Here is a 14,591-nt window from a genome sequence, read left to right as displayed (position 1 = left end):
CACCATCACCCAACCTTCACATAAACTGACATCGGGGAGCTCATTAGCAGACTGCATGGGCAGAGGAAGACATGGCGGTGAACTGTCACCTGGGTTACAATCCTGAACAGTGTCCCAAGGTACAATCCTTACAAGTGGAAACTCGGGCCTTCTGCCCAGTTTACAAAAAATAAATAAATTCAAGAAAATACCTCTCAAACATATTTAACTTGGGCAAAGTAACATATTGTGTGAATGCAGGAGTTATAAGGGCACATTGTGTGTAATATGTCTTTAAAAAACAACATTATACCATTCTTTACTCTACCATAAACTTATAAATTATAGTATTCTGAATATTATCATCACATTATAATAATATACAAATACATTACATAATATACAAATACATTCTCAAACCTCTCCTGGGTCCAGTGATCATTATTAATATTTTGTTATCACCTGTATGAACAAGCTTGTCACGTTAGATAATATAAGCATATGATACTTTATATAAAGATCAATGTATGAAGCAATCAGAACCCAACAGTCAAATGTACTGTACATATTACAACAAAAACAACCAGTGTAAAAGTTACGAATGAATGTTCTGTTCAATTCCCTGTCTTATTAAGCTATACTAAAACCTATACATGTTCATTTATGTTATTGTTTGTTTCCTTAAATCTAAAGGAAGCATTGTTCCAAAGTAAAATAGCATGTAGTGTGAAACAACATGTACTTTTAATATTCATGTTTTTGCAATACTTTTAAACTGTCAGAGGAGTAAGATTCATTTAGAAAACCAAAAACTAAAAGTGGGCTAGAGGGACAAAGTAATGTAAATAAAGCATTATTCTTCTTTTTACCAATCTTCAGTTGTAGCTATTCATGTTATACACATTTATTTGTCGCTCTGGAAGTCCTTACTACAGAAAACTTGACTTTTCTTGATATACAGTGGACACAGAGATGCTCTTTTTTCATTTGCTCTAAATGGGTATATCCTGAAATACAGGACTTGAGATTCTACACGTGTTCTGAATTATGTTGCACTAGAGTGAGTGTGTAAGGGGTGTGGTTTCTTAAATCCTTACCTCATACATTCTGGTGGACTTCTCTAGTCCCCTAACCAATCGTAGTGCATGAGACACACCTGTGTGTGCATGGAGCACAAGGATTGGCCGCAACATGAAAATGATACCTGGGCAGGGCTCCAAGGTGTACCTGAAAACCCAGATCTTTTGTAGGAGCAGTTTCTTCGCTTCAGGAGCTTAAGGAGATTGTGTTTCTTGTAGTGCTTGAGATTCCACTTCTATTGTTCTGCTGTTTTTATGTCTCCATAACATCAGCAGCTCTACTGAAACAGGTTTGTGAACTTTCAGCCAACGTGGAAGGAAGCGTTGGTCCTTCAACAAATGGAAGGAGCAGGAAGTGAACTTCTTCGGCTAAAGCAACAAAACACAGCGGCACAATGGCATCTCTTGTTCACCACCGCGTACCGAATGACCACAGCGAGAATCAATAGGGTAACTTAATTATAATCATTTTCTCTTTTTTATTCTTTATTTGTAATATTGTCACTTTTAGGATTGGTTACATGAGTTTTTATGAAACTGAACTTTTAAAATAAAATATCCAAAAAAACTTTTACTGCACCATACTGCAAATTAGTATAATAGAGGTAGATAGGAAGATTTAATAACATATAGATTAGAACATTAATACATGAAATATATATATATATGTTTAACAGGTTAACTATAGCTTCCATGACCTGACAAACCTGTTGGGTCAGTTCAAAACAAACAGAAAGAAAATTACTACTTATATGTTTGGATACTAAACAGAGAAGATGCATAGCGTATAAACAGCATTTTAATGCATTTAGGCTCTAATGTACTAACATTTCAAGCCACTAATAATTTTATAGTTAATGGTCTTTTTACATTTATTGCAGTTTATTCCAACTATAGCAGACTTTAGTCTTTTTAAAGATTTTTTTTTTAAAGATATTATTTTAAACAGCTTCTACACCACTACATAAGAGCGCTCTATTATATTTTATTGTTAATTTTAGTGAGGGACTAAGTAAAGTCACCATCTCACCGATGCAGATTAGGCAGAGATAGTGATTGGGAAAGCAAGAGAGACAGAGAAAGAAAGAATTTCTTATTTCTGAGAAAATTATGCTAAGAGATATGTTTGGCAAGAGCAATATGGGCAGATTTATGTTAAGATTCCTTTGTACAGGTTTGGTTTCAGTAGAGAGTAAGTTATCTGATGCATGTAAATGTATGTAATACAGGTAACAGGTCAGTCAGGTGCAGGCTCAGGTGTATGTGACAAGGGTGCCATTTTGATAAGCATGACTAAGCACTTTCATTAGCACTGCAATAGCCTGGTTCAAATGGTGTGTCACATGCTCTAGACACAGTTTTGTTTTGATGAAGATGCAGTCAACTTGTTTAGTTCTCCTGGGCTTAGACCTTCCTGGTAATCACTCTAAGGTAATGGTTACCAGAGAAACAGGACTCAGAGTGTTAATTAGTCTAGGTAATTTTGTGCCATGAGCTGGTAGGTGTGACTTTCCAAATGCAACATGTTATATTAAATAAAGTGCAGGTAAGGGGATGTGATTTTGGTTAAGGTTTTAAATGTGTTTGAAGGTGTAATTATTTATCATATTTATTTATTTATATTTATATATAATGTAATATATCATCTGTACAGGAATTTATGAAAACTATAAAATAAGGTGACCAGTCTGAAAAGGGACAGATAATTAACAAACATTCAAAGGACTGGGACCCTTTCATTTACACATTATGTGCACAGCCTGGTGATTTGCGTTTTGAAAAATGCATCGCAGACATCATAACTTGTCTGAGTTATGTGGGAGAGACCAACAGACTGATGATTATAAGGATGGTCATCTCCATCTTACGAGGCAGTTTTGGATGTCAAACTATTCTCTAATACTGCCTGGTAATGATGCAGATGGTCCTCTACAGGACATCACTAAATATATACACATATACCCAAAGACATATACAGCACTAAAGGAGCACAATTATAATCCCTAAGTCATAACATTCTCTGAAGACTAAAGCATCCTCTTAAGACTTAAGTAACTCACTGTAAGATGATAAGTGGTAACAAATGAGGTGGAATTATGAGGTGATATTACTTTTCTGCTCTCAGGGCACATCTTACCCGGCAGTGCTGGGCTGATCACTGGTGTTCTAACACTGTCTGGTAATGATGCACACTGGGAGCACTGGAAGCGACGAGACAAGACAAGTCATGATATGAAGATTTCAATAATTCAGTATACATATAGCTGCATTCTATCATTCTCCAGCTGAAAAGTAACAATACATCAGAAATATTATTGCCTCCTGAAGCAGTCAAAAATGACATAAGAGGGACAAAAATGATACATTAAAAGGTGCTGAGTTTGGATTGACTATAGACTACCTCACCTACCCTCTACACCCTGCTATTGTCATGTGATTCAAATTCACCCATAGTATTTTCCACCCAACCCTATTGTATTGGATCTGTTACCTGTTACTTATAGCATGACTGCCTGGTGTCAGAGTTCCCCCCAGACACACACACACACACACACACACACACACAAACACACAAAACCCCGAATAGTGTGCTCTGTCAACCTGTGATTGGTCCAACCAGCCCTACCTGCATGGTTTATTGTGCTCATGACACCTGAGATCTGTGTGAGGGGAAAATGTCCACTTTTTTTATTCTGGATGATAAAATGAGAGGAAGTTATTGCTGTCACTGAAAATGATTAATATTACCTTTGATAAATCAGGATTATAGAGGGTGAGAAGTTATTATTAGGAGCATTATTTGAGAATTCTATCTTAAATTAGGATGTCATAGGGCCAACAGGCCAGATTTGGTACTGCAGGCCTCATAGAATACATAGCTTCTAACTGTACATTCATAATATAGAACATTTGAACATTTGTCATGTATACCCAGATACTTCTGCACACTGTATGTCCAACCTTCATGGGTTGGGTGTTACACAAAACAGCATTTAACAACCATGCATGTTCAAGGTAATGTTTGCCAAGGGCCTGCTCTTAAAGTCTAGTGTAACCAAACCTTTCTTTACTTTGTCCCAACCCCCACCAACAGCAGCATGTTTACTGTTCTATTGATTTCTATAAACCTCCCATAATCCTCTTATATTGCTCATCACACTGCACACTTGCTGCCCTAATAATTCATTTTCCACATTTAATTCGACTTTCATTCTCTGTCTCTCTCTGTCCTTGTGCAGTGTTGCCACAAAGTACGATTCCTCTCGGTGCCTTTTACTCTGCCTGTACACCTCTACAAAATCCTCTGATTTGCGTCTTACCAGGCATGTTTAGACGTTGCTACTCTCTCTAATACTGCCTGGTAATGCTGCCAATCTAGGAAGACAATCGTCATTCTGACCTCCTTGGTACCCTCAGTCAATGCAGGACATTTTCACACACATCAGAATACCATCCATATCTACAGATGATTTAATAGAGTGATTGGCCACATAATGGTTTGCTTTTGTGCAATAATGTATTTAAAAGTAAGCTTATATGTAATCACACGTCATTGTAATAAAATTAATAATAAACTATTATTATCAAAACGTGTTTTTCTGATATATGTATTTGTTTGACAATATTCTGTGTGTATTACTTTGAAACATAGTTCAATAGTCTCGAGTTATTAGATCAAAGTGTATTTAAAAATAAATTGTTAATCAAGCATTCAACAAATACACTTTTATACAGTTTAAAACCCAAGATAGACATCCTTTATATAATCCCCAATAACCCATTATAATCCCTTAACTAAAAGTAATTATTTCCTTATGTTTTTACCAAACTGCCTGTCTAACAGTTATCTGAATGTATTATTAGCTGATCAATGAGGCCCATGATTTAATTTAAGCAAATTTATTATTATCTCAGCAGCTACATTTTCTCATTCTCCTCTGTCCAGCCCCTCTCATGATTTAAACTGACATGAATTAGGGTGATGTCATCTGTATTGGACCATTAGATAAAATGGACCTTCCATATTCTTAAAGTTTTAGCAACAAACGTATTTGCATAGTTGCCAGAACTTTTGACAATAGCTTTGACTGGTCAGAGGTTTCTAAAGTTTCTGAGATTATGTCGAAGGGAGACTAATGAGCCCTATGGTAAGTAAATATCAAATTATATTTGTCAATAATAAGGGTGAATAAAAAAAAAAGAAAATGTCCAATTACTTAACCCTTTATAGTCTTAAGGTAGGCCTTTATTGGTCTTGTACCATTTCCTAAAACAACAGCCTAATTTTGTCTTTCAATTGTAATTTTGTTTTAATTCCTTAACGTTAATTTGACATCACAGTCAAAATGATATTTTAGCAAAATAAATGGCAAAATAAATCATATAATTTAAATACATCAGTCCTTCAATCTACTTCTAACATGTTCCATCTACTTCTAACATTCAAAGGGCCACTTTTCAAAAACTCAGTTAAGACATCCAGTTATGTACCTGTTTGAAAACAGACTAGACTAGCAAGACCTTTCTACACTAATCACCTGGGAGATTTTTTTTTTTTTTAAACAAATGAAAATGTACAAGCCAAATCACAACTTATGATTGGGGGAAACCAATGATTAGAGACCCCAAAACTAAATCTGTTATGCAGTTATGTTTTTCATACGTTGTCATTCAAATCTATTGACTACTTTCCCCCTTTAATCTGCTTCGTAGGTAATGACGCAGCTGCACTCCCCTCCAGCCTGTCGTCTAGTTATGTTTTTACTTTAGATCTAAAGACAGTTTTGCCTCAAGCTAATTCCTGGGGGAAATTAAATAACAGTAGAAAGAATGTTGAAAAGGGAAACTTTCTAGATTTCTTTGCTTTTCTTCTGGTGGTATTCCTGACGTTGGTAGTTTAAACAAATTAAAACTGAGTGAGTTAGCTATCTGACAAGCTATGGATCCTCTAAAATACGATGAACATATATTCGGTTCGTGATGAGGAAGTGATTCATATACTGCTGCAAAGAGAATAATACATTTAAGTATTACCATACCTTTATGTGAACCCTCAGTTAAGAACGCTCATGCTCCTCCACTCCACTAGATGGTAGTACATAAAGATATTAGTCTTCTCGTTACAACAACACACGAATAACTTCCTTATCACGACCTTTTTAATACAAGCTCAGCGTGTTTTAGAACATATATAGCCAGATAGCTAATTTAATCAATAATTAAATCAGTCTTGTTGTTTAAAACCAGCAATGGCAGGAATACCACCAGATTCATGGCAGCCTCCGACGGTTTCGGTTGAGACTACGTAAGTCCAAACATGTTGGCTATACATAAATTATTTCTGAATGAATGAGTCGTAGGTTCAAATTCAAATTCATTGATTACTTAGATAAATTAGTAAACTATCTGACTGGCTACGTTATGCAACTAATTTCATGAAAGTGTTAGCCATGTCTGACAAACCTTTTACATTTTAAGTAATATCTTTGCAGCAACATGCATTTGCTCTAATATTGATGTGATGTGCATGGTCTACAAACTACTCATAATGTTAATGAACGCGGCTGTCTTGCAAAATTGGTACAGCGCAAGATTTAGTGAGAACTCTTGTTGGTAAGGTGTAACATTCCATCCGTACGAATTAACGAAAACGTTTAGCTAGCTAATGGGTGTGAAAAATTATATTCGATTATTTTAGTATGGGAACAATCGTATTGGAATTATACTGGAAACACGCGCCTAAAACCTGCAAGAACTTCGCTGAACTTGGCAGAAGAGGCTATTATAACACCACTAAGTTCCATCGCATCATCAAAGACTTCATGGTTCAGGGGGGTGACCCAACAGGAACTGGTAAGCCCAATGAAATTGTACGGAGTTGTATCTTATTAAAGACAGAACACAACGAAAGTCTTTGGGACCAAAACAGCACCAAACTACTTTACACTGCGCACATATAATACTCCAAGTTAAATAGCATTGTTTCTGAAACTACATTATTCTATGGGATTTTTCCCTCACTGTGGAAGGATTAACATAATTTTTTTTTTTAAATTTCTGCCCCATAAGGCCGTGGTGGTGCATCTATATATGGAAAACAGTTTGAAGATGAACTTCACCCAGAGCTGAAATTCACAGGTGGCATACACTATAGCTCATGTCTCTCAAGACTTAAGTGATTAGCAGCTATATATATAATTTCACAGGATATGTGGAGTGTAACATAAAATGTTGCAACATCACATGTGGGTATTTGAGAGAAACTCTTAAGGCTACTGTTCCTCTAAAGATGTGATGTATTAAAGACACTGATCAGTTCTGTACTCCACTGAAGGGGGAAAACCTGACAGCTCGCCTATAACCAGTAAAAAGCTGATCACTGTTTTCTTTTTGATATTTCTGTCTAGGTGCTGGAATTCTTGCAATGGCTAACGCAGGTCCAGACACAAACGGGAGTCAGTTCTTTTTGACCCTAGCTCCAACTCAGTGGCTGGATGGCAAACACAGTATATTTGGCCGAGTTTGCCAGGGCATGAGTGTTCTTAATCGAATTGGAATGGTGGAGACCAACAGTCAAGATCGCCCTGTTGATGACATAAAAATCCTCAGAGTGGCTCTGCCTAACTGAAACATCCGAATTGGATTCAGTGCCATTTTGTACAGTTGTTTTTTTTTTTGTTTTTTTTTTGTTTTGTTTTTTTTAATAATAAAAACCTCATGGTTTGTAATGTGTGGCTGGTCAGCTTTTATTTTGCCAAGTTCAGTTTGAGGTAAATGACATCACTGCTTTCACAATAGCTTGCCTTTAAATATATTTTTTAAATTATTTATTTTTATTTTATTTATTTATTTTTTTTATAACAGCCGTTATCACAAAGCAGCTTTACACGTGTCCAAAGTTGAACTCTGGCAGATCTAGCCATGTCACTAACTTGGGTGACCAAAAAAAGAGGAAGAGACAGCATCACAACATCCCAGTTTACCATAATTCCCAATGCCTGTCAACTCCCAAAAATGCACCTTTAGACAAGACTTTAATAAAATGGCTGACTATACAAATAGGTTTTCAGCCTAGTCTTAAATATTGAGACTGTGTCTTGAGTCTCAAACATTTACAGGAAGATGATTCCCGTGCTCCCTGCGGTATGTATTCTTATTCTTGGTACTGGTAAAGAGGTTGCACCTTTTGATCTAAGCAGATGTGGCACATCATAATGCACCAGGAGTAGTAGTGGGGAGCAAGACCGGTCTATTCAATGATTTGAAGGTAATTAGATGTGTGGAGTCTTATTCTTAATTTCTATGTGATATTACCAAATTTTAAAAAGTAAAAATATTGAAAGAAATGAACATTAAGACATTTTACCACCTTTCATGATTGATTTTTAGCGAGCTTGCAAAAGTTAAACTAACCCCATCAAAAGAGCTTATCAAAATTAACTTACAGAGAAACTTGTATATTAAGAGCACTTATTCTGGATTCAAGCCAAATATTTATCTGGTTATTTATATAAACCATCTCAATTAAACATTGGGATGTAATCAGGGCCAATGACCATCAGCTTTTGTATCTGAATATATTTTGCATAGCTGGCTAGTGTCCTGCTTCTCAATCAGGTGCTGCGTCTGTTGTTCAGATGAAAAAGTTTAAATAGCAAGAGTATAAAATGAAGCATTGCTTCACTGCCAGTGCCAGTGATTATGTTGAAAGTATCTGACCAATGGTCCACAGATTGGAAAAAGGCTTTGCATCCTGTGTATTTGTACTAACGTACATGTATCATAATGACAAATCTTACATTATTGCACCCACTAACAGTTATCCTGTGTAGATATGCCTCTTTTGTGGAGGAGGTTGGATGGAAAGATAAGGGCAACACAGAGAAGTTAGCTATCTATCAGAAATGCATGAAGGCGTGATAAAGGTACCTGAGAAGTACAAGAAGCTGTCCATACCTAAGGCCTTGGAGACTGCCAAGCAAGATTAACAGCTCTGGATGCCCACCTGAAGAGTCACTGACACGGTCCATGTCTACTGGCTGAAGATACTAACTGTACTCCATGAGCACCACACAGAATAAATGAACCAGCTGCTAATGGATATAACCGACTCTAAAAGGTTAACTGATGGCTGGATAGTCCTGAGCCTGAAGGACCCTGAGAAAGGGGCAGTTCTATTCACCTACCAGCCGATAATCTGCCTCTGCACAACATGGAAGCTCCTATCAGGAAATCATTGTGGCTAAGATGAGAAGGCAGAAAGGCATTGGCAAGGATACCAGAGGAGCCAAGCACCAGCTACTGGTGGATGAAACAGTCACTCGAGAGTGTAAGACCAGACAGACAAACCTGTGCACCACCCGGATTGACTACAAGAAACCTATGATTCAAAGCCCCACACATGGATCCTGGAATGCTTGAGGCTGTATAACATCAACAAGACTCCAAGAGCCTTCATGAACTCAGTGGGGCTGGGAAAGACATCCCCAGAGGCCAACTTCAAGCCAACAGCACAAGTCACCATCAAGTGCAATAGATGTCGTGTCCCTGCTGCTGTTCTGCATAGGCCTGAACCCCCTCAGTGAGATCATCGCCAAGACTAGCTACCCCCTCTGCATGGATGACATCAAGCTGTATGCCAGAAATGAGTGAGACATTGACTCACTATATCATCTCACAAGGATATACACCAACGACTTTGGAATGTCATTTGGACTGGATAAGTGTGGTTGGATGGTTTCAAGGAGAGGGAAGGTAGCTAGAACTGAGGGGATCATACTACCAGAAGGTAATATAGCAGATGTTGAAGGCAGCTATAAATAACTTGGAATCCCACAGAAAAATGGGAGTTATGAAGAAGCCAAAAGGAAAGCAGCTACAGTCAAATACCTACAAAGAGTGAGGCAAGTCCTGAGAAGTCAGCTGAATGGAAGAAACAAGATCCAACCTATCAACAACTATGCTCTGCCAGTCAACAGATACCCTGCTGGCATTTTAAGCTATCCTAAGGCGGAGATAGAAGCTACTGACATCAAGACAAGGAAACTCCTTACAATGCATTTGGATTTCATCCCAAATCCAGCACACTGAAACTGTACACTAATCAGAAGGAGGGGGGTGCTGATGAAAAGTAAGCATCACAGCCACTCTCCAGGATGAAACAACCAAGACTGAGCAGTACACCACGAAAAAGTCCCAAAGTGACAAAGTGTTTATTGAATACTTCAGACAGCAGAAACTCAAGGAGAATGGAAATGAGGAGGAGCAGGAACCATAATGGGAGGAAAAACCCCTGCATGGAATGAAACACTGGAAGATAGTGGAAGTGGCTGATATGGAAAAATCCTACCAATGGCTGGAGAAGGCCGAAATGAAAGACAGTACAGATGCACTAATCATGGCAGCACAGGAACAAGCTCTGAATACAATATCAATAGAGGCTGGGATCTACCACACCAGGTAGGACACCAGATGCAGGCTGTGCAAAGATGCCCCTGATACAATCCAGCACATAGCAGGATGCTAGTAGGCAGGGCATAAATGGAATGCCATAACCAAGTAGCTGGCACAGTATATAGAAATGTCTGTGCCGAGTACAGGCTGGAAGTCCCAAGGTCAAAGTGGGATATACCCCGAAGGTTGTGGAGAGTGATTGAGAGTGATTGAGAAGATCCTGTGGGACTTCCAGATCCAGACTGACAAAATAGTAATGGATAACCAACTACACATAGCAGTGACAGTTTACTGTGATATCAGTTGCATGCAATTATACTCAGGGTGAGATGTCCAATATCCTGCAACAAACCATTAGGGTTTCAAATATGGGCCAGTCGGCTCACTTAATATCCTCTAAGAATCCACTACCTCACCAGCTATTCACAGAGATCATCAGATTAACACCTCCCTTAAGCCCAGGGTGGCATGTTAAGGGGAGCAAAAGAGTGTGACACCAGACTAACAGCACATCATGCTTGTCCAGGCCTTTTCTGCTCCCCTACCCAACCTCCTTACTGTAATTATACCCAGGATAAGGCATCAACTATCTTGCACTAAAACATTACCATATAAGGCCATGCTCACCACTCCATCAATATACAAGTTTTCACAGGGGTTATCAGGTAGGCACCTCTCTACCTCAGTGTTTTGCTGAATTAAGCCCATGACATGTCTGGAAGGCTCAACAGAAAGTTTTTCATTCTAGATTTATGCCCCATCCAAGGCATGCTTTTAAACCATCAACCTATTCCTGTGCAGCCAGTGATTCCCTCATTCATACTGAACTCACCTTAGGCTGTACCCAGCCCCACATGCAAACTCATTTTAGACAGGAAATGACATGATATGACAATCCACTGTCCTGCCCAGTGGTCTGCATAACGGAAATATGGAAATTGCCATCTTTATACGGAATTTCTCCAACTAGCCTATGTTCTCCTCATCCACTGCCACTGATTTGCCTTTTCAGCTACTTCTGACAACTCCTTCACTACTGACCATGGCATAAGATGTCTAAAACCAAATTCCACAAGCAAAGATATGGCAGACATATATCTCTTAGCACTTATCTCTACTTACCTGCCAGCCATATATGTCTGCCACCAATTCTCTCACCTCAGCCAGCAAATCCACATATTTCTGCTTCTTCCTTTCAAAATCTTCATCGGCTACATCCTCACATGGAATTGTTACCTCTATAAATTAAACTATCAGTTTACTTTCTGAATACACAACCATATCTGGCCTCAGAATAGTTAATTCAATACTGTGGGAGTTGTAGTTTTCCTCCTACACCCGCTAGCAATTTCCAATCTCACACTTCAGCCCATTTACTGATATTTGTAACTTGTGCTTGCACTCCACTACACTGCCCCTCATGCACAAATTGCACTACTTTTGACACTAATGGGAGAACAGTTAACCTCTATGTACTTATTATCAAATAAGAATGTTAAGGAACTAAGCACCTGATTATGCCTCCATGTGTAGAGTCCCTGTGACAGACTAGTCTTACATGGCAACAAAACATGCTTCAGTGTCCTAGACTTCATATGTAATTTACAACTAGAATCATCACTTACCTTTGTCCAGGGTATTACAATTGGAAGGTGTAACGCAGTTCTCTGTCAGGTGGAGGACTATAGACAATAACTCAACCTCCCAGAATTCACAAGAGACCCAGCAACACATCAGAAGATCATCCTCTCCAGAATACAAATTATATTCACCTTATATTCACCTGTCACTTTTTTTTTTTTTGCTTGGTATTATTGGAATCTGTTCCTGGTTTTGCCCTTTGGTTTTGTTTGCCTGAACTATTGGACTGCCTAATTGGTTCTGAACATCTTTTGACGTCTACTGGTTACAACTCAGCTAATTAAAATCTATATTGTTAATCCGTAAGCATCTCTTACAGAAGGCTATTGTAAGTCACTCCAAGAAAATATTTAATGGAACTAAGTCCATTGCCCACAGCTCACCAGGTGATTTACTGCTTTTCTAAATTTTACCAACTAATCTATTGTCTCTGTTGTCCTTGCAAGGCTGTTGTTCTTGCTGTGTTTCTTCTTCCTGCTCTGAAATAAAACTAGTAACTGTTTGCCTTCTCTCTGGAGATGTGGCTTTACTTAACACTTTCCATAAATCAACTGTCCCAAGTAAATGTAAATGTAAAACTGTCCCAAGCTTTTCCCCTTTGCACCTGCCCTGTCACATCCCTATGCTCCACAGCTCTTACCTAATTGCACTGCCTCTCGCAGATTCCACTTTCCCCCTTCATTTGTGACTAGTGCAGCTATTTTCATCACCATGTCCTTAGACCCTAACAGAATTATTTTGTGACTTGCCTTAGTGCATATAAATTCCTTGACTCAACCTTCCAGCTACAGTACACTGCATATTAATCATCTGAAATCTTCTTACATATATATATATATATATATATATATATATATATATATATATATATATATATATATATATATATATATTTACAGCTCCAGAAAAAAAATAAGAGATGACTACAAAACTATCAGTTTCTCTAGTTTAACAATCGATGGGTATGTGTTTGACCAGGCTGAGCAGTTTTATTTTATTATATAAACTACTGGCAACATTTCTTCCAAATTCCAGATAAAAATATTGTATTTTAGAGCATGTTTTTTAAATGAAAATGACTAATGGTCAAAATAACAAAACAGTTACAGAAATTTCAGACCACAAATAATGCAAAGAAAACAAGCTAATTTTCATTTATAAACAACACAGTACTAATATTTCAACTTAGGATGAGTCAAGAAATCAATATTTGGTGGAATAACCCTGATTTTTAATTACAGCTTTCATGTGTTTTGGCATGTCTTTCACATTGCTGTAGGGTATCTTTAGCACAGAGATTCCATGAACTTGGCTTTGTTTGATGGCTTGTGACCATCCATCTTCCTCTTGATCATATTCCAGAGGTTTGCAATGGGGTTCAGGTCTGGAGATTGGGCTGGCCATGATAAGGTCTTGATCGGGTGGTCCCTCATCCACACTTTGATTGACCTGGCTGTGTGACATGGAGCATTGTCCTGTTGAAAAAAACAGTCATCAGAGTTGGCGAACATTGTCAGAGCAGAAAGAAGCAAGTTTTATTCCAGCACAGTTTTGTAAGTGGCTTGATTCATGTGTCCTTCACAAAAACAAATCTGCCCGATTCCAGCCTTGCTGAAACACCCCCAGATCATCACCGATCCTCCAACAAATTTCACAGTGGGTGCGAGACACTGGCTTGTAAGCCTCTCCAGGTCTCTGTCTAACAATTACATGACCAGGTGTTGGACAAAGCTGAAAATTTCACTCATCAGGGAATATGACCTTTCTACAGTCCTCTATGGTCCAATCCTTATGGTCTTTTACAAACTTCATTCTGGCTTTTTGTTGCTTCTCATTGATGAAAGGCTTTTTTTCTAGCTTTGCACAACTTCAGCCCTCCCTTCAGAAGCCTGTTTGGAACTGTCCTTGCTATGCGTTTCACCCCAGCTGCTGTATGCCATTCTTTTTTTAGGTCACTTGACGTCATCTTACGGTTGTTAAGTGACATTCGAATGAGGTGGCGATCATCACGGTTGGTAGAGAGGCGTTTTTGACCTCTGCTAGTCTATAGCTGTTGTTGTCCCATGTCTTTGCAGCTTGACATGGTTCTTATGAACTGTAGTTGTTGAAATTTTCAAGATAGAAGCAACCTGACGCTCATTGTATTCCTCAGCTTGTAAAGCTACAATTGAACCTTTCTTTACAACTCTTTTGGCATGACCTCTAGCTGTATTTTGACTAGACTTACTTTTTGGGTAGTCCCAGCATTGCTTTTCCCATCCTGCTGGTTCTATAACAAGAGAATAGTGATGACCGCAGCAGTGGCTTTTATACTGTTGCTTGTTAGAATAGAATTTTCTTCACCTATTCAGCATCTCATTAAGGAGAATGAGGTGTGTCTGTGAAGGAATTCAGCAAACACTTGAAAGGAATGGCTGCTTGTACATGTGGAGATGCTGA

General features: G+C 38.2%; 1 protein-coding gene and 1 long non-coding RNA gene across 2 annotated transcripts; both read left to right on the top strand.

Annotated features, from left to right (window-relative positions):
- The first annotated feature begins 1,096 nt into the window (after positions 1–1,096).
- LOC145658759 (uncharacterized) lies at positions 1,097–4,648 on the top strand. The gene is made up of 2 exons (XR_014124610.1): positions 1,097–1,508; positions 3,184–4,648. It is a non-coding gene; the product is annotated as an uncharacterized LOC145658759 (long non-coding RNA).
- Positions 4,649–6,189: 1,541 nt separating this feature from the next.
- ppil1 (peptidylprolyl isomerase (cyclophilin)-like 1) lies at positions 6,190–7,786 on the top strand. The gene is made up of 4 exons (XM_027007909.3): positions 6,190–6,363; positions 6,757–6,911; positions 7,128–7,196; positions 7,466–7,786. Exons 1-4 carry the CDS (start codon positions 6,308–6,310, stop codon positions 7,684–7,686), a joined length of 501 nt encoding a protein of 166 aa, XP_026863710.1. The 5' UTR covers positions 6,190–6,307; the 3' UTR covers positions 7,687–7,786.
- Positions 7,787–14,591: the final 6,805 nt, after the last annotated feature.

Source organism: Electrophorus electricus, chromosome 7 (genome assembly GCF_041902795.1).
Source record: "Electrophorus electricus isolate QZ-2024a chromosome 7, ASM4190279v1, whole genome shotgun sequence".
Taxonomy (NCBI): Eukaryota; Metazoa; Chordata; class Actinopteri; order Gymnotiformes; family Gymnotidae; genus Electrophorus; species Electrophorus electricus.
The sequence above is the reverse complement of the archived record's forward strand: the minus strand, read 5'-3'. Positions and strand labels throughout refer to the sequence as shown.